The sequence below is a fragment of the Danio rerio genome, chromosome 5 (assembly GCF_049306965.1).
Source record: "Danio rerio strain Tuebingen ecotype United States chromosome 5, GRCz12tu, whole genome shotgun sequence".
Taxonomy (NCBI): domain Eukaryota; kingdom Metazoa; phylum Chordata; class Actinopteri; order Cypriniformes; family Danionidae; genus Danio; species Danio rerio.
In genome coordinates, this window is record NC_133180.1 from 56213684 (window position 1) to 56238615 (window position 24932).

Genomic DNA, 24932 nt, shown 5'->3' on the forward strand with positions numbered 1-24932 from the left:
TTCATTATATGCATTTCTTTCACCAATAATGTAGTCGATTTCAAAAGGGGGTTTTGATGCCTAGTGCGAATGTGTCTCATTTCGGGAAGTGTTTGTGTTTTAGGCAGCTACAGTGTTGGGCATACTGATGAACAATGATGTGTTTCTTGCTTTTTAGTGATGGTTGGGCTCAAGGATCAGCTGAAGTTGTCAAGATGAGCTTCAAAATAAACTTATCACCCAGTTCAAGCCCTGAGCCGTGTAATGTCTTAATCTTGTTCCCAGCACTTGAATGAGAGCGCGCCACTCGAGAGGTCATGAATAGAGGGGCTGTGAATGTGTGGATGGGACAGACTATTGGCCCACCACTGACCAGCCTGTGACACACATCAGGCCAGACGCACCTTGAGACGCCATGGTCCACGGGCCCAGTAAATGGAGTTCTTTATTCTTGTGGTGAACGGGGGTAGGGGGATTTTCCTCTATGCGGTATCAGGGTCCAGGGTTTCTTATCCCCCTCCTTCTTTTGTCATCAGTCCCGAGGCTGCACTTACCACCACCACCCCCCGATCCTTAAGTGCCGCTCATTGGGAAGCGAACACAAAGGGGTGTTAGTATTCATTTTGTTTGTTTGCTCTGGACCTGTCAGCCTGTCACACAAAGCAAGCCAGATCAGAGAGGGCTGCTCCGCTCTCAATGGAACCCAAGGGGGTCCCATCTAGGAGAGAAGGAGGGGGACATCTCTTCCCCAGCGTTGTTCCCACAGGGTAGGGTGGTCCGCTGCTGAAAAAAGGGGATAGTGGAGGGGGTGCGAGGGCAGGACCAGGGTTTACTGGGGCAGAAAGGAGGGTGTAGCGTTGTTTCAAAGACAAGGCAGCCGTGTTAGGATCATATCAATCATTTGCAGATTTTGGAGGGAAGAGGGTTGAGGGAAAAGGGAAGTTTTGGAGGCTTGGTCTCCACAATCCTGTCTCTTTTTCCTTAGTATATTTTGCTCTGCTCTCTCCCTGTCTCGGCCTCTTTGTGCCGAGGCCTTTCTGGACATCTGCCCAGACCTATACACAGGAAAAAATGAAACACTCAAGCCACCAGGCGATTTGCCAAATAAAGTGCTGCAAAGAACTAGTGTGTGTTGTTTGTGCATGCATGAGTGTGTGAGAGCGAGAGAGAGAGAGAGAGAGAGAGAGAGAGAGAGAGAGACAGGGTGTGTAGATGGGGAGATGTCAAGGGTTCTTTTATTCTCTAGATTCGTGTTTTTTTTTTTTTTTTTTTTTTTTTTGTCCGTCTGGTTTGGTTTCTAAAATCAACAGAAATCAAATATAAATGTATTGGTTGTCTTAGATTTATGTTTTATTGTTAAAATTTCAGTGGTCATTTGCTAATGCTTTAGATGTACAGTGCTCAGCATAATTGAGTACACCCCACTTTGAAAATTAATCTTTTTATCCATTTCTCAGTGAATATATATGTATTTTGGTGCACTTAAGCAAACCAGATTTATTAAACAGACACATTTATTAAAACAAGATTTTAGTCACCAAACTTATTTCGAAATTAAAAGATAAAATAATTAAATTAAATAAAAAAATACAACTTACAAATTTTCAATGATTTTTTTTACTCTTTTTTTAATTTATATTCAAAATATTTTTCTATAAAATTATAAATTTGGGTGTAATTTATTTTGTTAGATAATCTCCAGATTGACTGACTAATCTAATGCATATGCACAAACAAAATATTGTATAGCTTCCTATTAAATGTATCAATTCAAAAGATTTGTGAGGGGTGTACTTATATATGCTGAACACTTTACATGGATGGTTCATTTGCATTACTATGAATGGGATAAACTGTATTGCACGTCTTAGTGCATCACTTTGGCAAGCAGTCTTTACCATTTCATTGTTTGCCTATTTAGGTAGAGTCGGCATGAATGAAATAGTCACCTGAAGGATTAGCAAATATAGAGTAAAACATGCTTGTTATTATGCATGGGACCATAACCAGTTTCAAGGTATACAGAGATTTAGAAAATTAAGGATTTAAAACCACCAATATTTTTCTGTTATACCATTCCTAAGGTTTTTTTTGTTGTTGTTGTTGGTTACAACTATTTTATTTCATTGTTTAGGGCAACAGTACACCCAGCAGAAAAGGAACTTCCCCATCAAAATCTACTTGACCAAAATATTTGAAAAGTTTCTTAAATGTTTCTCAATGGGGCTAGAAAGTTGTTGTTTATTCCCCAGACATTTAAGGGTGCTTTCACACCTAGACTTCTGTTTTAGAACCTGCCATGTTTCACCAGTTAGCGCGGTTTGTTTGGCATATGTGAATCCAGCAATCGCATTCGGATCCACACCACAAAAATTGGTCCGAGATCGCCTGATGAGGTGGACTTGATTGAAACGAACTTTAGTGTGTGAAAGAACTGTGAAAGAAATGTGAAAGTGGAAGCATGGTGAAAATATTACAGAGTGCTGTTTATCAGTCAGGAAAATTGACAGAACTGCAGTCTTGTTTTATCTGTTATTTCTCTCTAAAATGTAAAGCCTATAATGCATAATTCTAGCCAAGGCTATGTATGAGAAAGTCTTACCTCTGATTTATATTTGGCAACAATGTCTGTGGGTGTCACCATTCAGCATTAAAGCACAGCTTTTCGCTTATAATGTCTTTTAGCTCATTGCCATAAATTAAAATAAGGACGAATGACAGCTGAGCGAAACTCTGACCAATAGTTTATATGCATGTGGCTTGTTTTAGCTATTTTGGTCCGTTTAGAAACTTTGTTGTGTGAAAGCGAACTGCATCAAGAGCAAAGTGTAACAATGTAACAATTTTAATTCCTGTTTCAGAACAAAACAATCGATCTACAGGTGTGAACGCACCCTAAAAACAACTTATTTTGGAGCAGTAATCACAATACTAATACAGTGAAACAGTGATAATTTTAATTTTGGTTATCATATCGTCAGAATTTTATAACGGCCTATGCCTTCTCTTTATGAGCCTTGTTTTTGCAAACCTTTTTTTATTATTAAAGAAAAATATATTGGAAGTTTTACTTTGCAGAATAAGGTCAATATGAGCTGATATTTGAAGGTTGTTTTCTTTATTTATTGGTGTTGGTTGATATCGTATATTTATTTGTGCTGCTTATATCCTACATTTCTATGTTTGGATCGTGTCTTCAGTATAATTTTCTATTTAAGAATTGAACATAATATGTTAATAATGTAACATAATGTGACATTTAAGCATTTAATAAAGCAAGGGGGTGCTTAATCTTTTCATGTATGGCTTGAGTTGGTGATTTACTGTCTGTCTACTAATGGTGTTTAGTCTGGCTGGATTTGATCAGGCAGGTGAACAGAGGTCATCCATCTATGTACTGATCAAACACCTTTCACCTACCCGGATTAAAAGCCAACTCCAACCATCTAAAAACATGCAGGTCAAATTAGCATAAAACACAACCACTTACAGTAAAAGCACAGGCTTTGCGTTGTTCATAATGGAGTTGTGTGAGTGAGGTATGGTTTTCATCAGGACTTTGCCCCTCAGCCTCCCCCAGACCTCTGCAACCGCAGCACTCGCTCATTCCTGTGGTGCATTCCACAAACAGTAGAAATGCCAAATGGAGGAATTCTTCATCTGGATAAGGGGATTTAGTGAAGTGATCTATTGTAAACAGTCCGAGGCTGATTGATTTTCTGAAAGCGCTAGGGTGATGACATAATGACCTCTGGATATATGCCACAAAGTGCGTTAACTACATTATGCTGAAATACATCAAAATGTAAGGTCCCAATGCAGATGCTTTGGTTTATAAGGCTTTCAAAACCCTTCATCCTAGATATCAAATGTTGGAGCATAATTTGTCTAGCTTGTTTTGTGCTTTAAAATTTGTGTCTGAAAGATAATGTTTTTGGAAAGAAATTGGTTCATTAAATGCAATAATGAAGTCAGTTTTTTGACTTACTCATTTTATGGTTTAAGGCTGCTGCGCAGAACAGTGTTATGCCAGTTGCTCATCTATCCACTAACGGTTTTCCTTTTTACATTTATGCATGTTGGCAGATGCTTTTATCCAAAGTAATTTCAAGTGTGTTGTCAGTGTACATCTTAATCAGTCCATCAACATTCTCACCAAAAACACCTTTCCCCCTTTTTGTATTCATCAAAGGATCATGTAGCTACTGAAAATTCAGCTTTGATCAAAACAGGAATATATTCAGAAAATAATCTTTCCTTGAAATCTGTTTTGCTCTGTAAGGTGTTTTACTGTCCTAGTGAAGAATTGTAGACAATCATAGCAGTGTCCAATAGGGTTGTAACAATATACCGGTATGACGATCTACCATGATTTGAACGTGCACGATTATCATACCATGAACAATTGCATATCAACAGTTTTAACCCTTAAAGACCAAGACAGCCGCCCGCGGCTAAAAATAAGTATTGCTCTTAAATGTTTAATAACTTTTGATCCGCTGATCCGATTCATACAATTCAAAGATTGGCATAAAGAAGAGAATCTCAGCTTTCCAGTGCTGTATCATAACATAACATTCGCGGACTTTCAGAGGCTCCGGAATCAGTGCGGTTACGTCATCAAAATTTGACAACGCTGATTTGACAAAGAAACGCTCGTCACTGTGTCTCCGGACAAACCAGACATGATACATTGATGCATTGACCCTCCTCCATGCCCAGATTGGTTCAAACTCTCTATATCACAACCAATAAGCATAGGTTTCGCTTTTGTTTGTAGACCAACAACGAGCTTTTTGAACAACACGGAATGAGAGATAGGCATACATTTATGCACGGCTAAATAAAACGCAAAAAAAAAGTTTTGCATGAAATAATTCTCATACTAAGTACTTTTACATGCACACCAGCACAGAAACATGACAAAACAGTGACACAGCAAAGACGAACTGCTGCTCTTGCTGTTTTCAAAAGACGCAAATGAAGATGCAGCTGTTTGTCTGCATTGCAGACAACCATATCCAAATCCATATCTACAGACAACCATATCCATGCTGGCACATAAAACCTAAGGATGTTCCATATTGAATCTAGTTTCGTTATGTAACTATTTATTTTATTTTTTTATTTTTATTTATTTTTATTTTTTTATTTGTTCATTGTAAGTGGTGTTGTTTATAGTAACTGAAAATATATTATTTGGAAAAAGTCAAATTTGCTTCACTGTTCTATTATTTTGTAACATTTGTAACATACCGTATACCGTGAAACCGTCAAACCGTGGTATTGTTTTAGACGATTATCATACCGTAAAAAATTCATACCGTTACAACCCTAGTGTCCAAAAACACCCTAGCAACACTCAACAACCACCATGCCATTGTTTTGTATAAACAAGTGCCACTCTTATTTCTGTGAAAAATGTAAATATCTTACATTTACACAAACACTTATATGCAGTGGGTACGGAAAGTATTCAGACCTCCTTAAATTTTTTACTCTTTTTATATTGCAGCCATTTGCTAAAATCAGCAAATTCTCCCTGATTAATCTACCCACAGCACCCCATAGTGACAGAAAACCTAAAATTGTTGACATTTTTGCAGCTTTATTAAAAAAGAAAAACTGAAATATGACATGGTCCTATTCAGACCTTTTGTTGTGACACTCATATATTTAACTCAGCTGCTGTCCACTGTCCATTTTTTCCGATCATCCCTAAAATGGTTCTACACCTTCATTTGAGTCCATCTGTGTTTTATTATGCTGATTGGACTTGATTAGAAAAACCACGCACCTGTCTATTTAAGACCTTACAGCTCACAGTGCATTTCAGAGCAAATGAGAGTTATGATGTCAAAGGAACTGCCTGAAGAGCTCAGAGACAGAATCGTGGCAAGGCACAGATCTTGCCAGGTTTACAAAAAGAATCTGTTGCACGTAGGGTTCCTAAGAGCACAGTGGCCTCTATAATCCTTAAATGGAAGTTGTTTGGAATGTCGAGAACTTTTGATCGAGCTGGCCGTCTGGCCAAACTGAGCTCTTGGGGAGAAGGGCTTGGTGTGGCTGAGCTCCAGAGATGCAGTCGGGAGATGGGAGAAAGTTACCAAAAGTCAACCATCACTGCAGACCTCCACCAGTCCGGGCTTTAAGGCAGAGTGGCTTGACACATAAAAGCCCACATGGAATTTGCTTAAAAAAACACCTGAAGGACTCCAAGATGGTGTATATATAGCTTTTTCTCCAATATAGCTTTTTGTTCTTAATTCTAAGTGATATGTTTGGGGGAAAAACAACATCACATTTCAATTTTTGCAAATGGCTGCAATATACAAACAGTGAAAAATTTAAAGGGGTCTGAATATTTTCTGTACCCACTGTAAGTATGGTTAGGTTTAATAAATCTGCCTTATTTAGAAACATATTTCTTTTAAGTTCAGCTGTAAAGAAACATCATTTATGACACACATTGAGGTTAGTCCTCCTGAAGAGGAGAGTTGTGGACTGAACACAGCTGTGGAAAGATATTAGTCATGGAGCTGCATGATTCCTGCTAATGACCCCTGCTGACTGTTCTCATTAGTGCAGGTGAGGGAAACTTCATTTTACTGACGTCCTGCTCACCATGCTGCCTTGTATTTTTTGAACAAGGGATTAAACCCCTTCCTGTCAGTAAATATTTTGATTTCAATTACCAGTTTCTGTACAGCATTCATGCTGGACTTATGCATCTGCACATTTCTTCATGAGACTTTTACGGCCAGCACACTCTTCTTCTTAATAAATCCGCTGGTAAATGTCTGTGGATTGTGAGTCTATCTGTCACTGTGACTCTGCCCCTCCACACAATGGCCAGTAAAAGCAGCACTCAATGGATTTCTTATTATCACTTGAGCTGCTGTTCAGAGTGGATAGGCTTTAAATGCAACCATTAAATGACACAGATGTTTCCTGAATCGGAGCTTCTTCAGTTGTAGGCGTCTGGTGCATGGCAGGATGGCATCAGAATGCTGCTACATCCTATTAAACTCTATTCAGCTTCTAAACCACCACAAATGTTTCATTATCCATTCACTTACACATTCAGCATCTCTCGACTACAAACAGGGGGCTCTATTTAGTTTTTGCCAGATGCATTGTTAAAGCCAGGGCTTAACGTTTCTGTATACACATCATAATGGGCATCAGAAGGAGCCCATCTTTTCCTCCTGGTCTTCATCTGTGAACAACCATCATCCACATGGGTCTGCTCTGAAGACCTAGGAGTTAGCACGTATTGTGATGAGTGAAAAATACCAATCATGGGAACCAGTAGACACACTCTAGGAGGTTGGTGGTTGGATTTCTTTTGCTATCTCGCCATCAACGCTGGCGGTTTTATCTTTTATACATTAGCAGCAGATTGAGCACTCTGCCATTGCTGCCTACAGTCTGTTAATCAGTCGGTTTAAGCAGGGCGGATGAGTTCAGAGGGCCTGGTGGGACTACTCATAATTAATTATTCCCCACACCAACAAACACACAGCGTGACTGGAACTTTAAAGCCAATTGCGGTGATTACGGAGGCTAATAGTATTAAAAGCCAAATTAAGAGATGAGAGATCTCAGTGCAGTGCAGCCAATGAGAGAGAAGGGCTCATTTGCGTTTGACCCTCTCCTCCAATCAGTCGAACGCATCATTGAAAGCATTAGACTGAGAGAGTGCTAAATTGAAATGGCTGCTAATTGTTTCTTTTGTGAAATAGCTCATTGTCATGCTAATTCTGATGCATTAGCATAGAGTCATGGTTGTGTAAACCGTAAAAGTTTAATGTTTAACGTGACCATTAGTCACCTGCTTATGAGACATTCATTAAAAGGAAGAATTTTTCATAAAGATTGTTAGAAAGCGTTTTTTTTCTTTTTCTTTATTTTATGACTGATTTCAAGTCATATTCTTTGTAAGCTGTGCAAAATCAGTAAAATTATACAATGGTGGCTCACAGACTTGTGTGGCTGAGTGGTGTAAGCAGTTGTTTTGATGGACAGAAACTTTACTAGTTTCAAAATAATTTGTTCTTATCAATAATTAATTAATTCTTTTTCTTTTTTGACTTAGTCCCTTTATTAATCTGGGGTCGCCACAGCGGAATGAACTGCCAACTTATCTGGTATATGTTTTATGCAGCAGATACCTTTTCAGCTGCAACCCATCAATGGGAAACATGCATACTGGGTATGCTCATTTCGTCATAATAATAATAAATCATTATTCAATTTAAAAAAAATAAATTACATGTCTATTTTGTGTCTGGGATGTTAAATATTGCATTATAAAATACTGATTTATTTTAACATGCAAAAATATTAACAACAGAGCATCTTCACGCACCTGCAGTGTTTCCAACAGCTTAGAAATAAAGAAAAAATAAATAAAAAGAATAAAATAAACAGTTCTGCCCTAGATATTTTTTACTTAAATTACAAATTTGGATTACAAAACGAAAACACTGACTAAATCCTTTTTAAGAACCGGTGTACTTTTCTTATCAAAATTTTTTTTCTGTCAAATAAAAATAGCAGGCTACCTTAAATCGATCGCTCCACTATGCATTTAAGTAATGATCCACTTCAATTCTTATTAAGCCTCTGTCAACATTTCTAATATAATTCATTAAAGATTATATCTTAAGCATCTCATTTTACCTTATGCTTGTGTGTCTCACTATATATATATGTGTGTGTGTGTGTGTGTGTGTGTGTGTGTGTGTGTGTGTGTGTGTGTATGTGTGTTGACTTTTTGTAAAGTGTAGGCTACTACAGCATATAAAACTTTTGTTGTACATATGATATTGCATGGGGTGATGCAGTGGCGCAGTAGGTAGTGCTGTCGCCTCACAGCTAGAAGGTCGCTGGTTCGAGCCTTGGCTGGGTCAGTTGTCAAGTTTGCATGTTCTCCCTGCATTCGCGTGGGTTTCCTCCGGGTGCTTCGGTTTCTCCTACAGTCCAAAGACATGCGCTGCAGGTGAATTGGGTAGGCTAAATTGTCCGTAGTGTATGTGTGTAAATGAGTGTGTGTGGATGTTTCCCAGAGATGGGTTGTGGCTGGAAGGGCATCCGCTGTGTGAAACATGTACTGGTTAAGTTGGCGGTTCATTCCACTGTGGCAACCCCACATTAATAAAGGGACTAAGCCAAAATGAAAATGAATGAATGATATTGCATTAACATGTTTTATAAGCTATGAAATTGAATCCTCTGTGTGGTGCGGAGTTATCATTATGCAAAAATTATGAAAAACTTTGGATTTGTTTGATTCGTAGGTTATGTAGGCCATTTTAACCATTGATATTTTATAAAAACTATTAATAACTGTAGTTTTGCAAATGGAAAAAGCTTGGTATGTTGGTTGTACACTAAATCATCAATAGCTTTTTTGTTGAGTTTATGACGCAGATCGAGGACAGAGGCAATTAGCATCAGCGTTGGTTTGTTTCAACTCGTCTATTTTCAAATCTCAATTTGCTTTTTTGGCAAAATACATCTGTAGGCACGTGTGGTTGCACGTGTTACCAGACTGCCAGTTAACAAATATTTTGCACTTCAGAGGACGATCACACCGAATGCACCTTTCTGTTACAAAAATGCGTGCCGCTCCACACTGCCTTTTTGTTGACAAGAAAAAAGAAGCATGGTGCGCTTTTTTATGTCACTAGGAAACGATTGAATCAGCTGACCTGTATTGTGCGGGAGTGATGTCATAATGATGTTATAAGTTGAATATTTAATAAAATTGTGATATTCAAAATTTGTAAAGTAATACAGCTCTGGATAACCAAAAGTCTCTCCTCCATCATTAAGTTCTTCGTTGTCGTCTTAACAACACAAACACTGCTGTCGTTGAGGTCATATGAGCCATTAATTCAAAACAGTTTTATTAGACATATCCATATAAGATGTACTCTATATTAGACTTGTCTACCTTGTAATCCACTATGTCAAACATAGTAAACATTTTGACTGTCCTTTTGAATGGATTTAAAAATGCCTTAAGTCCTGTAACTAGAGCTAGATTTTCCAGATCATGTGATTGACACTCTATCCAGGTGTGTGTTGTCCTCACTTGGGTGTCACATTACCCAAGGCCACCACAGCATGAGGCCTGTCTAACAAGTCAGCACTGGCTTTCACTTACCAATTCAGAAAGTGTTACTGAGACAGTGTAACAAAGGTAATTTGACCAATTAGCCCTGTGGCTAGCACTCTGCTGGTTGGTCAGAAAACAATGCTGACCTGCTGTCATGCTAATCAAAATCTCAAAATTTGTGGGGTTGCAGGGATGACATGAACAATAGGAATGAGCCTTCACAATATTGCATTTGTGGTCTGCTGGTTGCAATTTGTTTAGCAGCTCTGCTTCTACAAGCTGTTCGAGTGTTATTGCATCGTTTGTCAACGTTTGGAAGTGTCCGAACTTCCAGAGTCATGCCAGGCTGTGTTGATCCAGCATCAGACTCGTGGATTGCTCATCTGTCAGTCTGAAAAGCAAACAGTGAGCTCTTGCACTAGGACAGACAGGATTTAGTGGAGGGTAGAGAGACTTTGGCCGGGTATCAGTCGGTCGCAAGTTGCATGTTTGGCTCATTGCAATTCTGTCTATTTTCGGTGGCTCTGACTCACAGTATCCCATGGTTACCAAACACACAAGAGGCCAATGAGGTTTTGGCAGGCCAATTACCATGGTGGTGATGGAGGGCAAAAAAAAATGAAGAGAACAACAAGAGCTAGCAAGAAATTGAAGGGAAAGAGGGTATCAAGGGTTCTGTAAGGATGCCAAACCTAGCTTATTATCATGCAAGAGACGCTAATCTCGCCTGCCTTCTCCGTGTCTGTTTATCTGGTCTGAGACTGACTCGTCTCCTGCAGTTCTGGGCTTTGAGTGTAATAGTGTCCGCCAGGATTTGGTGCCTACTGCGCCAGACTGCCCAGTGGCCCTGCCAGAACTGCTGCTCTGTTTACAACAGATAGGAAGTGCTCATTAGAGGGCTCATAAGTCATTTATGACTGTAGAGATTTTTATTATCTGGTGAGGGACTCATGGCTGTCAACACATTGACACAATATGCTGTAGTGTATTTACACAGAGCACTGGCATATTTGTAACGTAAGACTGCTAAACATAGTCTCTCGTTTCATTCATTTCTTTTTCTGATTTTAATTCAGTTGGATTGTGTATTTGACACTTGCTCTTTATGTGTAGGATTATGGACTAAGTGTTTTATTCTGATGAAAAAAAATAATATGGCAGCAATTTTTAGGCAGCTATCACATGGTCACCCGTTGAAGCTAAGCAGGGTTGTGCCTGGTACCTGGATGGAAGACTACAAAACACTCAGGCCCCGCTTATACAAATGCGTTTTCGTTTTAAAACGCATAAGTTTTGCTATGGCTACGCCATCCTTTTACACTACGCCAGAGTTTTCAAGCATTGAAAATAGAGCGTTTTGGAAACGCTGAAGAAGCTGTTTTCTTTCTAAAATACAGCTGCTCCGTCTCAGTGTGGATGGGGGAAAATGGAGATATCTGAAAATGGAGGCGGGGCTGTAGGCATTCGCCTCTCTGATTGGTGCTTTTTCCTTTATCAGTCCTGCATCCTCTCCTCGTAAGTTCAGACTTTGCAAGTTTGATATGGAAAAACAGACTCCCTAGGACATGTCAGGTAAATCTTCAAAGGGAATAGTATACTTTATGACCTTATTCACATTATCCTGGATACGTTCGTGGTTTCCCAACAACAATAAAATGAAAACATTATGTAAGGAACTGCTATTTTCATTTTGATTTTATGATATATATAAATGCTGAGGTGTCGTGCTGCATATATTAGCGTCATCTTCACTGTGTGCATATTTATAACAAAACAGAGCTGATAACATGACTGCCTCCTTTCATTTTCATTGAAAATACGAAACACACCTTCTCTTTTGCTGAATATCAGTTTTAATAATCAATATTGGTCATTATAAAAGTATAACGTACAATAAGTTGTATAATATACATTATAGGAAATAAAGGCAAACAATCAGTCAATATACATAATGTACGTGGTTACATTAATTATTAACTTATCTTCGCGCTCAGCCAAAAGGCGTTACCTGAGAACAAGTAGTAGATTCAAAAGACCAAAGTCGAGAAATATGTTGTTAGTTGTAAACAAGAAGATGAATGAAATATCACGTTTTAAAAAATATAGTGAGATTAGATCCAGCAGAAGATCCTTGATGAACAGTCTGACGAGCACAGCTCTCATCTGGCTAGATATGCTGCAGCGCATGGCAGAGTGTGTGTGTGTGGTCACGTGATCTGCGTTTTCAGTGGATTGGTGTAGACAGAGTTGTTCAGAATCGTGGGTGAAACGCTAGTGTGGACGCGGATCGTTTTCATTCTAAAACGCTGTTTTAAAACTCAAATGTACTAGTGTAAACAAGGCCTAAGTTGCTGATGGAGGATGTGCTAGAGAGACCAGCAGGGGGTTTACATTAGGGATGAGGTTATTTTATCGTTTGCAATTTACCAGTAAAATTATCCCACTATAAAAGATTTGAGGGCGAAGCAGTGGCGCAGTAAGTAGTGCTGTCGCCTCACAGCAATAAGGTCGCTGGGTCGTTGGTTCGAGCCTCGGCTCAGTTGGCGTTTCTGTGTGGAGTTTGCATGTTCTCCCTGCGTTCACGTGGGTCTCCTACGGGTGCTCTGGTTTCCCCCAGTCCAAAGACATGCGTTACAGGTGAATTGGGTAGGCTAAATTGTCCGTAGTGTATGAGTGTGTGTGTGTGAATGCCTGTGTGGATGTTAGAAGGGCATTCGCTGCGTAAAAACTTGCTGGATAAGTTGGCGGTTTATTCCGCTGTGGCGACCCCGGATTAATAAAGGTACTAATGAATGAAAAGATTTGACTTATTCCAATAAATGTGAAATGATTTATCATAAGTTGCCAGCCCCTGCCACCATTTTTAATGAATCTGTCCTAAATTTGACAGCCCTCAGAATATTTTCAGCTTGGAATATATGAACTATATGAATATAATCACAATTATTAAATATATCACAAGCTTCATGTGTTCATGTTTTATACCCATTTAAATGCAGGTAGGTTTCATGAAAAATCTAACATTTTATACAAAAAAAACCTTGACATTTTTCAAAAAGTATTTTTCAAGATATATAGTAAAGCATAAAGTATAATGCACACACAAATACGCACGGACAGTACATACATACACACATACATTCATTTACTCACATGCTGTACACATACAAGTGCACTTGTATGTGTATAGGCGAACGTGTTCACATTGCATTTTAAGTGTACTTTAATGCTTCTAAAATACCAAGACTAACTTAAACACAAATAATCCAGATATTGTCACAAGCATTTGTTCTCTTCATGTTTGACCCAATTCACCATTTTCTGTCATTTTTATCCTCATGCAGTGAGAGCTGACCGTAGTTGACTTTTTTCAGTAAAGTGTATGTAGAGATTATGCATACAAGGGTGCCCTCTAGCATTCAGTATGAATGACAGAGAAATAACATTTCAATGTATACTCGGGGTCTTGAACTCTGCCCACTGGTCTGCTAATTTATAACCTGAATTAACACATCTGCTTGTGTGTTTTATATGGACCTGAAAAGCTGGCTTGATCAGCTGCTTCAGTGTTAAAATGTGGTTGAGTTCTGCAAGACAGTGGACATCCAGAAGCAGGTTTGAAGTGTATAAAATATATTTAAAAAAAACATGAAAATGTATACTTTTCTCTTAAAATATTGGAATTTTTTGTCTCTTAGTGCATAAATATGACTTTTTGTCAACATATTGGTATCACAATAAATAACAGAAAATATTGTGATGTTGTTTTAAGCCCACACTGCTCATCCCTAGTGCTTATACTTATTACTGTGGGGGTCCAAGTGCCCCAGTATAGTGAAAAAAGTAGTACAAAAAAAAAAGTATTGACTTTCTGTCAATGAAAATCCCAGGATATGGATATGAAAAAAATAAGGAGTGTTTTCCCTGGATCCTGGCCAAACATGACCACTGCCTTCTGTCCATCATGGCTTCCTAATCATTGTCAAATCTTTATTTAATTGTCTTCTCCATCAATAAGTTGGAGTGTGATGTGTGGTACAGTATGGCCCAAAACTGCCAGTCATCGCATCATAAAGGTGGATGCTCAAAAGTGCAATATAAATGTAATTATTATTATAATTATTATTCATAAATAATAAAAAAACAGTTTATGGTTTTGAGCTTTACACCTTTGAAGTTAATTTGTAACATAGCTTTGACATCCTCGGCGGTTTGGTTGAGCCATAGCTCTCATATTTTGTAGTTCTATTTGAGGAGGGGCTTGAATATAATGTCATTTGGGCAATTTAAAGGCCATCCAGGAAACTTGGCATTCAACAGTGGAGACTGTATCCTGTGGGCTGGGAGAGACCACAAATTCCTCATAGGATTACAGGATTAGAAATCTGAAAGGTGATGCGGTTTCTCACAGTTGGGGGAAATAAAAAGGACAAGGCTGGCAGAGGAGCGATACCTCATTAATGTCTGCTTTCCCTTAATTAAAATCTACTGATTGAATGATATTGGAGAGGATTAGGCCTAGAGTTGACTTATGAAACACACGCACACATGCAAGTTTTCCCAAAGCATTCTGGGATATTTTGAGGTGAGGGCTGTGTTCAATAGATAAAAGTCTTACTTGCCTGAGCTCTTTCAGGAGCTGGTAGGGAGTTAAGTGCTATACTTTTGACTGATAAGAGAAAGGACAAAAACAGTGGATCCAGATTGCAAAAGAGGTTAGCAGGTCACCATTGTAAGGTTTGCCAAATGACTCCTTAATTGTCTGTGGCTGTTCAACCTCTAAAATTAGCTACTACTATTGTCAAATTGTTTTATTGCCAGAATATTAACAAGACAACCAAACTGGAGTTCCACCTCTGCCAGATATGTCGTTACTTTTTTCAACCCATTTTTGGCACAACTGTTAATTCAGTGATAAAAACGAGGGGATGAAGAATGAGAAACATGTTGAAATGTCACAAGCCGGTTTTGAGCTCTTATTGCCTGACTCAATACAGGTCTCGAAATTGCGACCATTTTGGTCGCATATGCGCCCGAAAATTAATCTATGCGACCTCATAATATATTTGGGCGCATTAGTGCGACTGCAGATAATGGTTGTAGTGCGACCTGTTTTGATTTTTTGTAAAAACGTGCTGAATCGCTCTTCCCTGCGGCTATATTGGTTCATATTAGCTGTCATTCACTCAAGGTATTCCGCTGTCAGATGACAAGGAAGGAGCTTTTATGACCACGGGAAATACAAACAGCTGAAGAGTAAAAACTTAAAGCACACAGGTTTGCAAACCCCACCTAAAGTTGAGGCGCAGATGAAAGCGATCATGACATGTCACGTGGTGAATAATGATCCGCCAGCTGTGATCAATCGAGTACGCGCTTCTTGGAGAAGGTGCCCGAATCTCCATGCGTTGCATTCACTGCGTGTTCAGCGCAAATGTCCGCTAAAAGTCAAATCTAATACTGTACATATCATCGCCAAAGAAGCTCGCCTTTACTAAGTTTACACTGAAACTGTGGCTCATAACAAAGACCGGTATTGCGCCGATGGTTAGCGCAAGAATCCTGCTCTGCCTGCTCATAAATTGGGTCGGCTGACTCGCCAGCTTTTCCACTAACACAGAAAAATGAAGATAATCTCAGACTGAACCTTTAAATTGACACAAACTGAAAGCAAAACTTTTAAAGAGTGATAGAAGTGAGACTTTACTTACTTACTTTTCTTTATTCTTTTTTGAGGTGTATATTATTATTATTTTTTATTTACTGATGACTGCTTTGCAGCTTTCATCATTGAATTGAATGATTTATTATAATCTTTTGTTTGTTTTGTAGCAGAAATATTATTTATTAATTTGACATGCATATAAAAACAGCAGTACAAAATAAATATTTCCTACTGCAATGCTTCATTTTTGTTTGATGCAAACTATACAATTATTTTTCATAAAGTAACAGACTTTTTATAGCAGATAACCTACATTCAAGCACATTCAAGGCAGTATCATAATAAGAAATGGAATTCATTGTTACTATTATTGTCATTTTTTATCATCATTAATATTCTATGGCCTAATTATTAGACATTCATTTTGGAATTATTGCACACAAATATCAATGTCTTCGCAGCATTAGTTAGATAGTTGTTTCTGGTTTTTGTCAGTCCTATTAATGTTGTTTTAAAATACAATAAATCCCTTAAAAAACAATTTGCAGCGGTGCTCATTCATTTTTGGTGGGTGCTCCTAAATTTTTTCTGGTGCTCCTAAAATTTTTTGGTGCTCCTAAATATTTGAAGTTGAGAGCACCGGTGCTACCAAGTAAAAAAGTTTATTTCGAGCCCTGCAATAGGTCGGGCACATGCACTAGTCAACATGCATTACTTCAGGAATGCTTTAGAGACTGAAATTCTTTTTGCACCTTGCTAGTGAGTTTTACAAGGGCAAGTAATATTTTCCATGAAAAAAAAAAATCTTGCTGGGTTTGCTCGTAATAACTTCACTGAAGTGACTAGATTTTACATTAATTAACAGATGCAGTTGTGATGTGTTTTTTCTCTGGTGCATAGTTCAGCTGAGTTCAGCTCACATTCACAATTGTTTAAAAGACAGGCCTTTCATCACTCCAAGATGTCAGCGTTCAAGGGCACTTATATAAACCTTTCTAAACTGTTTTCCCACATTTGTCTTTTCATGCATTTCTTTGGTTTATGTCAGAAGTTGTTTCATTTGCTGTACTCTGATCTAAACAAACCAGACTCCATGAGTCTAAATTATTTTCTGCTGATGTAATCAGACATGTCAGTGCCAAAGTAACATAATATTTTCCAACCTCTTTAAGCTTTAAACATTTAGAGGGTTTTTGTTCAATGATTCTCAGTGTTTTTTTTTTCTTTGTTTTTGTTTTCCATTTATTGCAGTAAAAGTTATAGGTGCAACTTGTTTTTGTTTCTAAAGGTACTATTTGAATTTGGTCTTTTTGGTCTCTTTCCTGTTGTGAGCCTGTTGAAAATGCTGGGACCCCAGATGTAAACTAATCTGAAACCGCAGCATAGACTGTCTTAGCCTCAGCTGCAGAGCTCTGAAATGGAAGTTGACCTGTTGAAAAACAAAACTGTGGTTAAACTTCATTACCGCCTGTAGCTGTTGGCTTTGAAAACAGGATGGCTTTACAGAACATATCCTAGTATCAAGTGCTGATCTTGCAATACGTTATTTCTAACAGACCAAACCACAAGTCTCAAAGGCTTGCACAATGGTGCACAGTATTATATGCTTTCAGTAGGTGTGGCCCACAAACTGAGAACTTGGCAGCAAAACAGGAGTTGTTATCAGTAACAACATGTAGGTTCCTAGTTATAGTTGTTTTTTTGTATGGGGTGTGAATGTTTCTCTGTCAAGCTACCTAGTGTAAGAGAACAAAGAGCTTGTAAAGATTTACAGAATGACCTGGAAATAATATTGTTTCATATTCTAAATTTTATCTTTTGTCTTTTTTTTTTAGACTTACGAAAGGCCCTCTAAACTTCTGGGTAAAACTGAAAATGTGATGATGGAGAACACAAAACCAAAGCAGTCTAAAAGCAACGACATTCTCCACCTTGACTGGACAAAGAAGTTGGATACTGTTGGAGAAGTAGGATCCCAAGAGCAAAACAGAACAGAACCAGAAACAAAAAAAGAATCAGCATGCACCAACAAGGGTCCTTTGCCAGAGCCCAGCACCCCCTTCTTGAAAACACAAGTCAAAAAAGTCGCAGACGGTTTATCTGGAAGTCACTTTGGATCTGCCATGTCCTCACCAAGCACTGACTTACTTGCAGCATCTTCAGTCAATACAGTAATGAGTCCCTCAACTGACTCAAGTCTGTTCTCTTTTAACAAAGACAGAGGTTTGCAGCAAGTCACTGAGCAAGTTTTTGGGAACATCAAACGTAAATATGGTAGAAAAGACCCCACCAAAACTCCAGTCATGCATAATTTAGACCTTCAGTGGGTCAAAAAAATGGACAGAGATACTGAAAACCAAGATAGTGCTAAGGAGAAACAACCGTATAGCCAAGATAAATGTGCATTTGAAGAGGAGCCTGAGAAGCCAATCAATAGGCTGGATGATGATAATAAGACAACAACAGGCTGTGGCACTCATTACACAGAGGAATCAAGGAGTAAAAAGCGAAGAAATCGAAAAGTTACTGAAGATAGCATGGTATCTAATGCACAAACGGTACAGCAAGATGAGAAGACTGATAACACTGACCAAGGGTGCACAAAACTTAAAGTGACAAAGAAAACCGATGTCAATGCACCAAAACAATTTGGTTTTAATTTACAGCAGAGCCAGGAAGACATTGCTGGGACAGTGACTGATGATGCTGAGATGTTTCAGAACAGACCAAGGAAAACCCCAGCAGGAAGAGCGAGATCCATGATTGATGTTGACAAGCAAACAGAGGGTAGGCAATCAAAGGTCAAGGACAGGTGGCTTTATTTAAAGTCCCAGAACTCCTCTCCTCATAAAGACTTGAATCAATCTCTGTCCATTGAAGAGCCACCCTCTGCTTTCCCTATTACCCCATCCAGCCCACTCTATACAAACACAAACAGTTTGACCGTCATTACCCCAGTTAAAAAGAAACGTGGGCGTCCCAAAAAACAGCCATTACTTACTGTGGAGACGATTCATGAAGGAACTGCAACAAGTCCAGTTAGCCCTATTGCTCATGATTCATCCAACACTTCAAAAAGAAAGAAGCATAATATGTCAAAATTGGTGCAGTTGGCCTTTCACAAATCCCCTCCTGCACAGCAGTTACAACTCAAGAAATCAGATCAAGAAGGTGTCCTTAAAAAGAGAACACCTACGAAAATTAAAGAGGTCAAGATGCAGAACATTATAAATGAACTTTTATCCACTTCTAGTTCTGGCAATCTTGCCCCGAAGCCCAATGTTCCAGTTTCAAATGCCATGTCAACTGTGGCATCGACAATCGAGGCCCGTTTTGGCAAACAAATCAATGTCAGCAAGCGTGGGACTATTTACATAGGCAAAAAACGGGGAAGGAAGCCCAGAGCTGATCTTTCATCCCAGCAAGATGAGCACAAAGCCAGTGATAACCACTTGTTGCTTAATTCCAGTCCATTTGAGAACCCACTAGTGCCTTCTAGTAATTCATCCACAACCGGAATGCCTTCTCCCAGGGTCATGCATTCCTTTTCTTCTCACTCTGCACCTGGTGGGGCAGCTCACCCTGTTACCACAGATACCAGCCAGCATGACCTGAAGACAATGCCAAATCTACAACCTATCAGTGCATTGCCCACAAAAACACATAAGGGCTTGCTCAGTAGTAACTGGAAGCTGTCTCCCCCAAGACTAATGGCCAACTCACCATCCCACCTGTCCGAAGTGGCTTCCATTAAAGAAGTCACATTGTCTCCAGTTAGTGAGTCTCACAGTGAAGAGACAATCCCTAGTGATAGTGGAATTGGCACCGACAACAACAGCACATCAGACCAGACTGAGAAAGGCCCAGCATCCCGTAGAAGATACTCATTTGATCTTTGCAGTTTTGATGCCACTGAGGCAGCTGTAATAGATGCAAAGAGCAAAGCAGCCAGGGGACACTACCAGAAGCATGTCACAGCAGTCTCTGTCGAAAATTTTTTTGCTCAAGAGAACTTGAAGAAGCAGAAGCATCGAAGAAAGCGCAAGGCTCTCCAGAGCCAGGATGACCTGCAGTTTATGGCTGACCTTGAGGAACTGGTTAGCAAATTCCAGGTCTTCCGAATCTCCCACCGAAACTACAAATTCTACCATGAGAATTCCTATCCCAGCATCTTCCGTCTCAACTTTGACCACTACTATCCTATGCCATACTATCCCTATGACCCTCTGCACTACCTTCGCAGGAGCTCTGATAAGTCAAAAAGAAGGCGTGGCCGACCAGCCAAGTCAGATGAGCCAATATCAAAGATGCCTTTTATTCAAGGGTTTGGCTGCCCAGTGCCTGGTGGCAATTACTATGCACCCTACGCGATGCCTTACACATCCATGCCTCTTGCCACAAGTATGATAAACATGGGCTATTACGGTCAGTACCCTTCACCCTTGTACTTATCTCATGCACTTGGACCTACAGCCTCTCCTCTGATGAGGCCACCAGTCCCTCCACCAAAGTTCCACCCTGGTGCGTCCTCCTGTCTCTCTGCTTCTAGCAGACATAGAGTGAAGAATATGCCACATGAGATGTCTTCATCAAGAATGAGCGACTCCCATCACCCTTCAAGCAGCTGTTTGGGAAGTGTCTGTCTCCATAAACGCAAGCACAAACACAAGTACAAACATAAAGAAGATCAGTACATCCAAGAGAGGGAGGACCTTGGCGGGCTATTCAGTGGAACACAGAGTCCTGCCTTCCTCAGCCTCTTGAATGAGAGACTTGAGAAGAACTCCTTGTCCAAACTGAAGGACAAGCAAAGAGGCAAGCACAGCACAGACACTTCACCAAAAGCTTCCAGAAACTACTTTGAAGTAGACACTCTCTCGTCATTATCCTTATCTGACTCTCAGCATTGCAAACGCACTCGAGGAGAGACACTGAACAACTTCCTCAACATCTGCACTAGACAACCACATGAGCGCCTGCGAGCCAGCCAGGACCAGCCGCTGGACTTGTTCAAGGGGCAGCACTTAGGGGGCGATGATTCTAGCATCCACATCAGGAGGCATAGCTTGGAAGACTTCACAACATACAAAGAAGGAAGTATGGCATCTTTCCAAGGATGTAGTGAAGAGCGGGCTGAACAGATGTACCAGTGCTCCACAGCTGTAGCAGGTAAAAATATATCTGTCTCTGTAAAATGTGAAATATGTGTCTGTGAAATGTATTTAGACAAATGAAAGATCCATGCAAGTTACTGATTCTATTGAACTAGTTTTGTTATAAATGAACATGGTTATAATTTACCTGGGGTTGATTAATTGGATACAAGTGAAATCATGTTCCGTTATTAAGTAGAAAATCTAGAGAATCAAATGTGCTCTCCAAGCACTTTGTATTCCGTTCTCTGTACATCTGGCAAGCAAAGTGTAATGCATGGATGGAGACAACTATAATTCACAAATTTCTCTTTCCTCCCTTTTTGCCCCTGCCTGCCAATGGTTTTTTTCTTAGAGATATATTATTCACACATTTTGATTTATATTCTACAGACATGCAATAAAAAACCTTGCCTCTTGTTAAAAGAGCTGGAGAGAAGCCAGAGGTTTAATGAATCCAGTCTACTCCACTGAAGGGGAATTGCAAGCCCTAGGCACAGTTAGATTACATTTTCACTCCCCTAGGGGAACTATGAGGATGACTCACATTCTGCCTGATACCACCCACCTCCATGAATTAACTCGATGCTTCAAAGAGCTAGTTTGTTGTACTTAAACAGAGAAATATGATATACATCGCACCTAAGAGTATGTCTGTGTTGATTTCAAAGCACAGATTTAGATAAGCCTGTTTTGACAGAATTGCTTTTTATAACAGTCACATTTTTTGCCAGTGGCATGATGGTTATCCTGCAATAAATTGCAGCAAAATTAGGCTTTTATATGCCCTAATTTGCATTTAAGGTCATATCTCATTTACGATTAATTAGTTCTATTTGCTACGGATTCATGGCATGACGACAGCACCTTTTTTATAATAAGGCTATTAATCATTGTGATAGGAGGGTCTAGTTTAGAGCAGATTGTATTAATCTAAAAGCTTTATACTTTGTATGTACTATGTCCTACTTAAGGATGTCTGTGTGTGTGGTGGGAGTGGGGGTTGGCGGGGTTAAAAGCAAAATAACATGTTAAAGTAATATAAAAGTAATTTTCGACTCCTTAAAGATCCTGTTTGACGCTTTCTGCTCTAATCTACTGTCCTGGTGGGTGTAATCTAAAATGTGAAATCTAAATAGCTTTACTCACTATAACTTTAATGTAATTTTTAATAAGTAAGCTTTAAATCAGCGATCTGCAACCTTTTTTATAGCACTGACCATTAATATGAACATGACGTTTTATAACTATGTAATTAACTAACTGCAAATTGGGGTATTATTTATGTATAAAAATTTAAAATTGTTTTAAAATGCAAAAGGCAAATCAAGTTCTCAAGTTAATGATCTTTAATTTTGACATTTTAAAGTGTAAATGAAAAACAAGTAAATAATAGTGAAACTCTAATTATCCAAAATTTAAATAGAAAGCAAAACAAGTGATGCGCTTCTATTATATTCACATATATTCACATATAGAAATTAATTTCAGTAAATAACAGAATATGATGAAATATTAATATTGTAAATTATAAACAAACAACAAATACTCCTTTTTGAAACCAAAGCAGTAAGCTGAAATTCACTTAAAACCTCATCACTGATTATGTTATATTCTACTCTTGCTGTTGTTAGCTGACTTTAAATATGTGGCGTCTCACTTTGTTTGCACCATTTAATATAAGCAAGTCTAGAGTAGTGCCATTAAATTAATCATCGCTATAGCTCATGTGATGATTGCACACTGTGATGCTCGCTAGTCGAACTGAAAAGTTAGCAAATTAACAGATGACAGTGGTAGGCTTCCATGCCATGAAAGCCCAGTCTTGCATAGCTTGCAAGGTATTGTATTCTTAAAGGCATTTAATGTAAAATTCTCTCATTCCTTGGAGGACTAGGGGCACAAGCTTTTTTTTTTTTCTCCAGCAGCCAGTTTTGTAGCCTGCGTGAACGGTTGTGTATCTTGGCTGCAATCCAGTTCAATTTTTTTATGGCCACTCGCTATACTTCCCCCCCATCACGTTCCCTTGGATGTACATCATTGATTATGTTACATAAGTGTCCAGTACTGGCTCAACATCTAAATGGGTTCAAATAGAGTGCCCTAAACTCTTGCGCAGTAGAGAACTACACTGTTGTGATGTAAAAATTGCATTGCATTCTGGGACATACAGGTGCTGGAGTGGGCATATGAAGCCGACTTGATTAAGGGTTTGTAGAGAAGTGGGATGCACTTCAAAATGGTGGTAAGGATTTTCTAGAGGGAAGAAGGGAAGTGAAATTTGCTGGAGTGGAACGCAGAACTTGTTGTCATACCTATAACTTGCCCAAGTAACTAATAAAAAAATTCAGTGAGGTGATGTGGTGGTGGAGTGGGTAGCAGATTCACCTTACAGCGAGAAGGTCACTGGTTCGAGCCTCGGCTGGATCAGTTGGCGTTTCTGTATGAAGTTTGCATGTTCTCCCTTTGTTCGTGTGGGTTTTTTTTCCGGGTACTCCGGTTTCCCCCACAAGTCCAAAGACATGGGATGCACCGATATGGGTTTTTAGGCTATATATCTTATCAGTGAAGAGAAAGTGACACAAACTTATCATTTCACTGCCTTGCGAGTGACCCGAAGGTCCGTTCTGAATGAATGGTGAAAATAAAAGGGATATCAGAGCTCAGTTTCAGCGAAGTTAAGGGAAATGGCACTGGTTAGCTAACGCTTTATTTCCTAAACACATTTTAGATGCCATTTATCAAACTCGAGTTAATAAACTAGCTCTTTCACTATATTAGACTCATCATGATACTGAATTAAAAGAAAAAACATCAATTTCCCATAACATTTAAAGCACTGTTAATGGTTTTCTTAAAACAGCGCTGATTTGCCATTGTGTTCCCGTGTTCAACAGAAATGATTGTGATTGGCAGAGAAGGTCATCAGTTCACTCTCAGCTGTTTACTGACCACAAACACAGACGAGCGATCCGCTTGATGACTCGACTGATCTTCAGGGCCGCTTCACGCTCCAGTCTCCATGTATCTATGTTTGCACTGGGTGAAGAGCGGTAAACTGAGTGCAAACACAGATACACGGGCGCGAAGCAGCCGTGAAGATCAGTCGAGTCATCCGCGCTCAGCAGCTTTTCCATGTTAGCGGGAAATAGACGGTTTTGAAACTTCAGTACCCGGACAACACAATTACAGACAACACGAGGGACTGCAGTGTTTTATCGCTCACCGGGTTACATAGGCTGAAGCAGGAAAGCGTCCCCACGGTGTTTAACTGCCATGAACTGAAGCCTAGGAGGACACTTAAGCGTATCACTGAGATTGTGATGTTGTTCGACGCTAAATTGCTCTTAATTGTTTAAAATAAACTAACTGAATGATATTAAAGCAATGTTTACACCATTTCTGCATTTTAAAAATCGTGGCAACAGCTGGAAGTTTGTAGTACACAGCATGTTACTGCAATGTTTACAGTGTTGATCCTATACTTCCGGGTTTCTTCCCACAGCAGCCTCGCATTGGTTCTTTAAAATGGCAGCCACGTCAAAATAAGCATATAGTGCACTGGACAAGTCTGAACAAGTTCCACCCACGCAAGTGCGAGGCAGGCAGTTGTGTACAATTACGTAATCTATTGGCTTAAAGATATCGGCCTAATTTTGACATCAGACCGATAATGATAACCTTAAAAATAGCATTTATCGGCCGATGACAATATGGCCGCTCGAATATCATGCCTTACTAACTAAATAACAACATTTTATTATACTTTGGGTAAAAAAAAGTCATAAATTAGTTTGCATAAAATAAAAATGATGCTTTTCTGAAAAGATGTAAATCAGATAAAGAGAAAGTCTCCATAGTGGTCTTTTTATTTTTTTCTCATAGATCATACAAATGATAAGTTAAGTTTAAAGTAATCCAGCCATTGCTTAAAATGCATTCTAACTCAATCACACGATACACATACGTTCCACAAAGAATAAAGGGATCTAAAATGCTAAATAAATGT

At 39.1% G+C, this 24932-nt stretch overlaps 1 protein-coding gene across 1 annotated transcript in view; it reads left to right on the forward strand.

Annotated features, from left to right (window-relative positions):
* The window catches only part of setbp1 (SET binding protein 1), a 98919-nt gene that overhangs the window by 64949 nt on the left and 9038 nt on the right, over positions 1-24932 (forward strand). Inside the window, exon 3 of the mRNA XM_005165675.6 lies at positions 17606-20939. Within this exon, the coding sequence (XP_005165732.2) occupies positions 17606-20939 (3334 nt within the window). The remainder of the gene's footprint in view (positions 1-17605; positions 20940-24932) is intronic.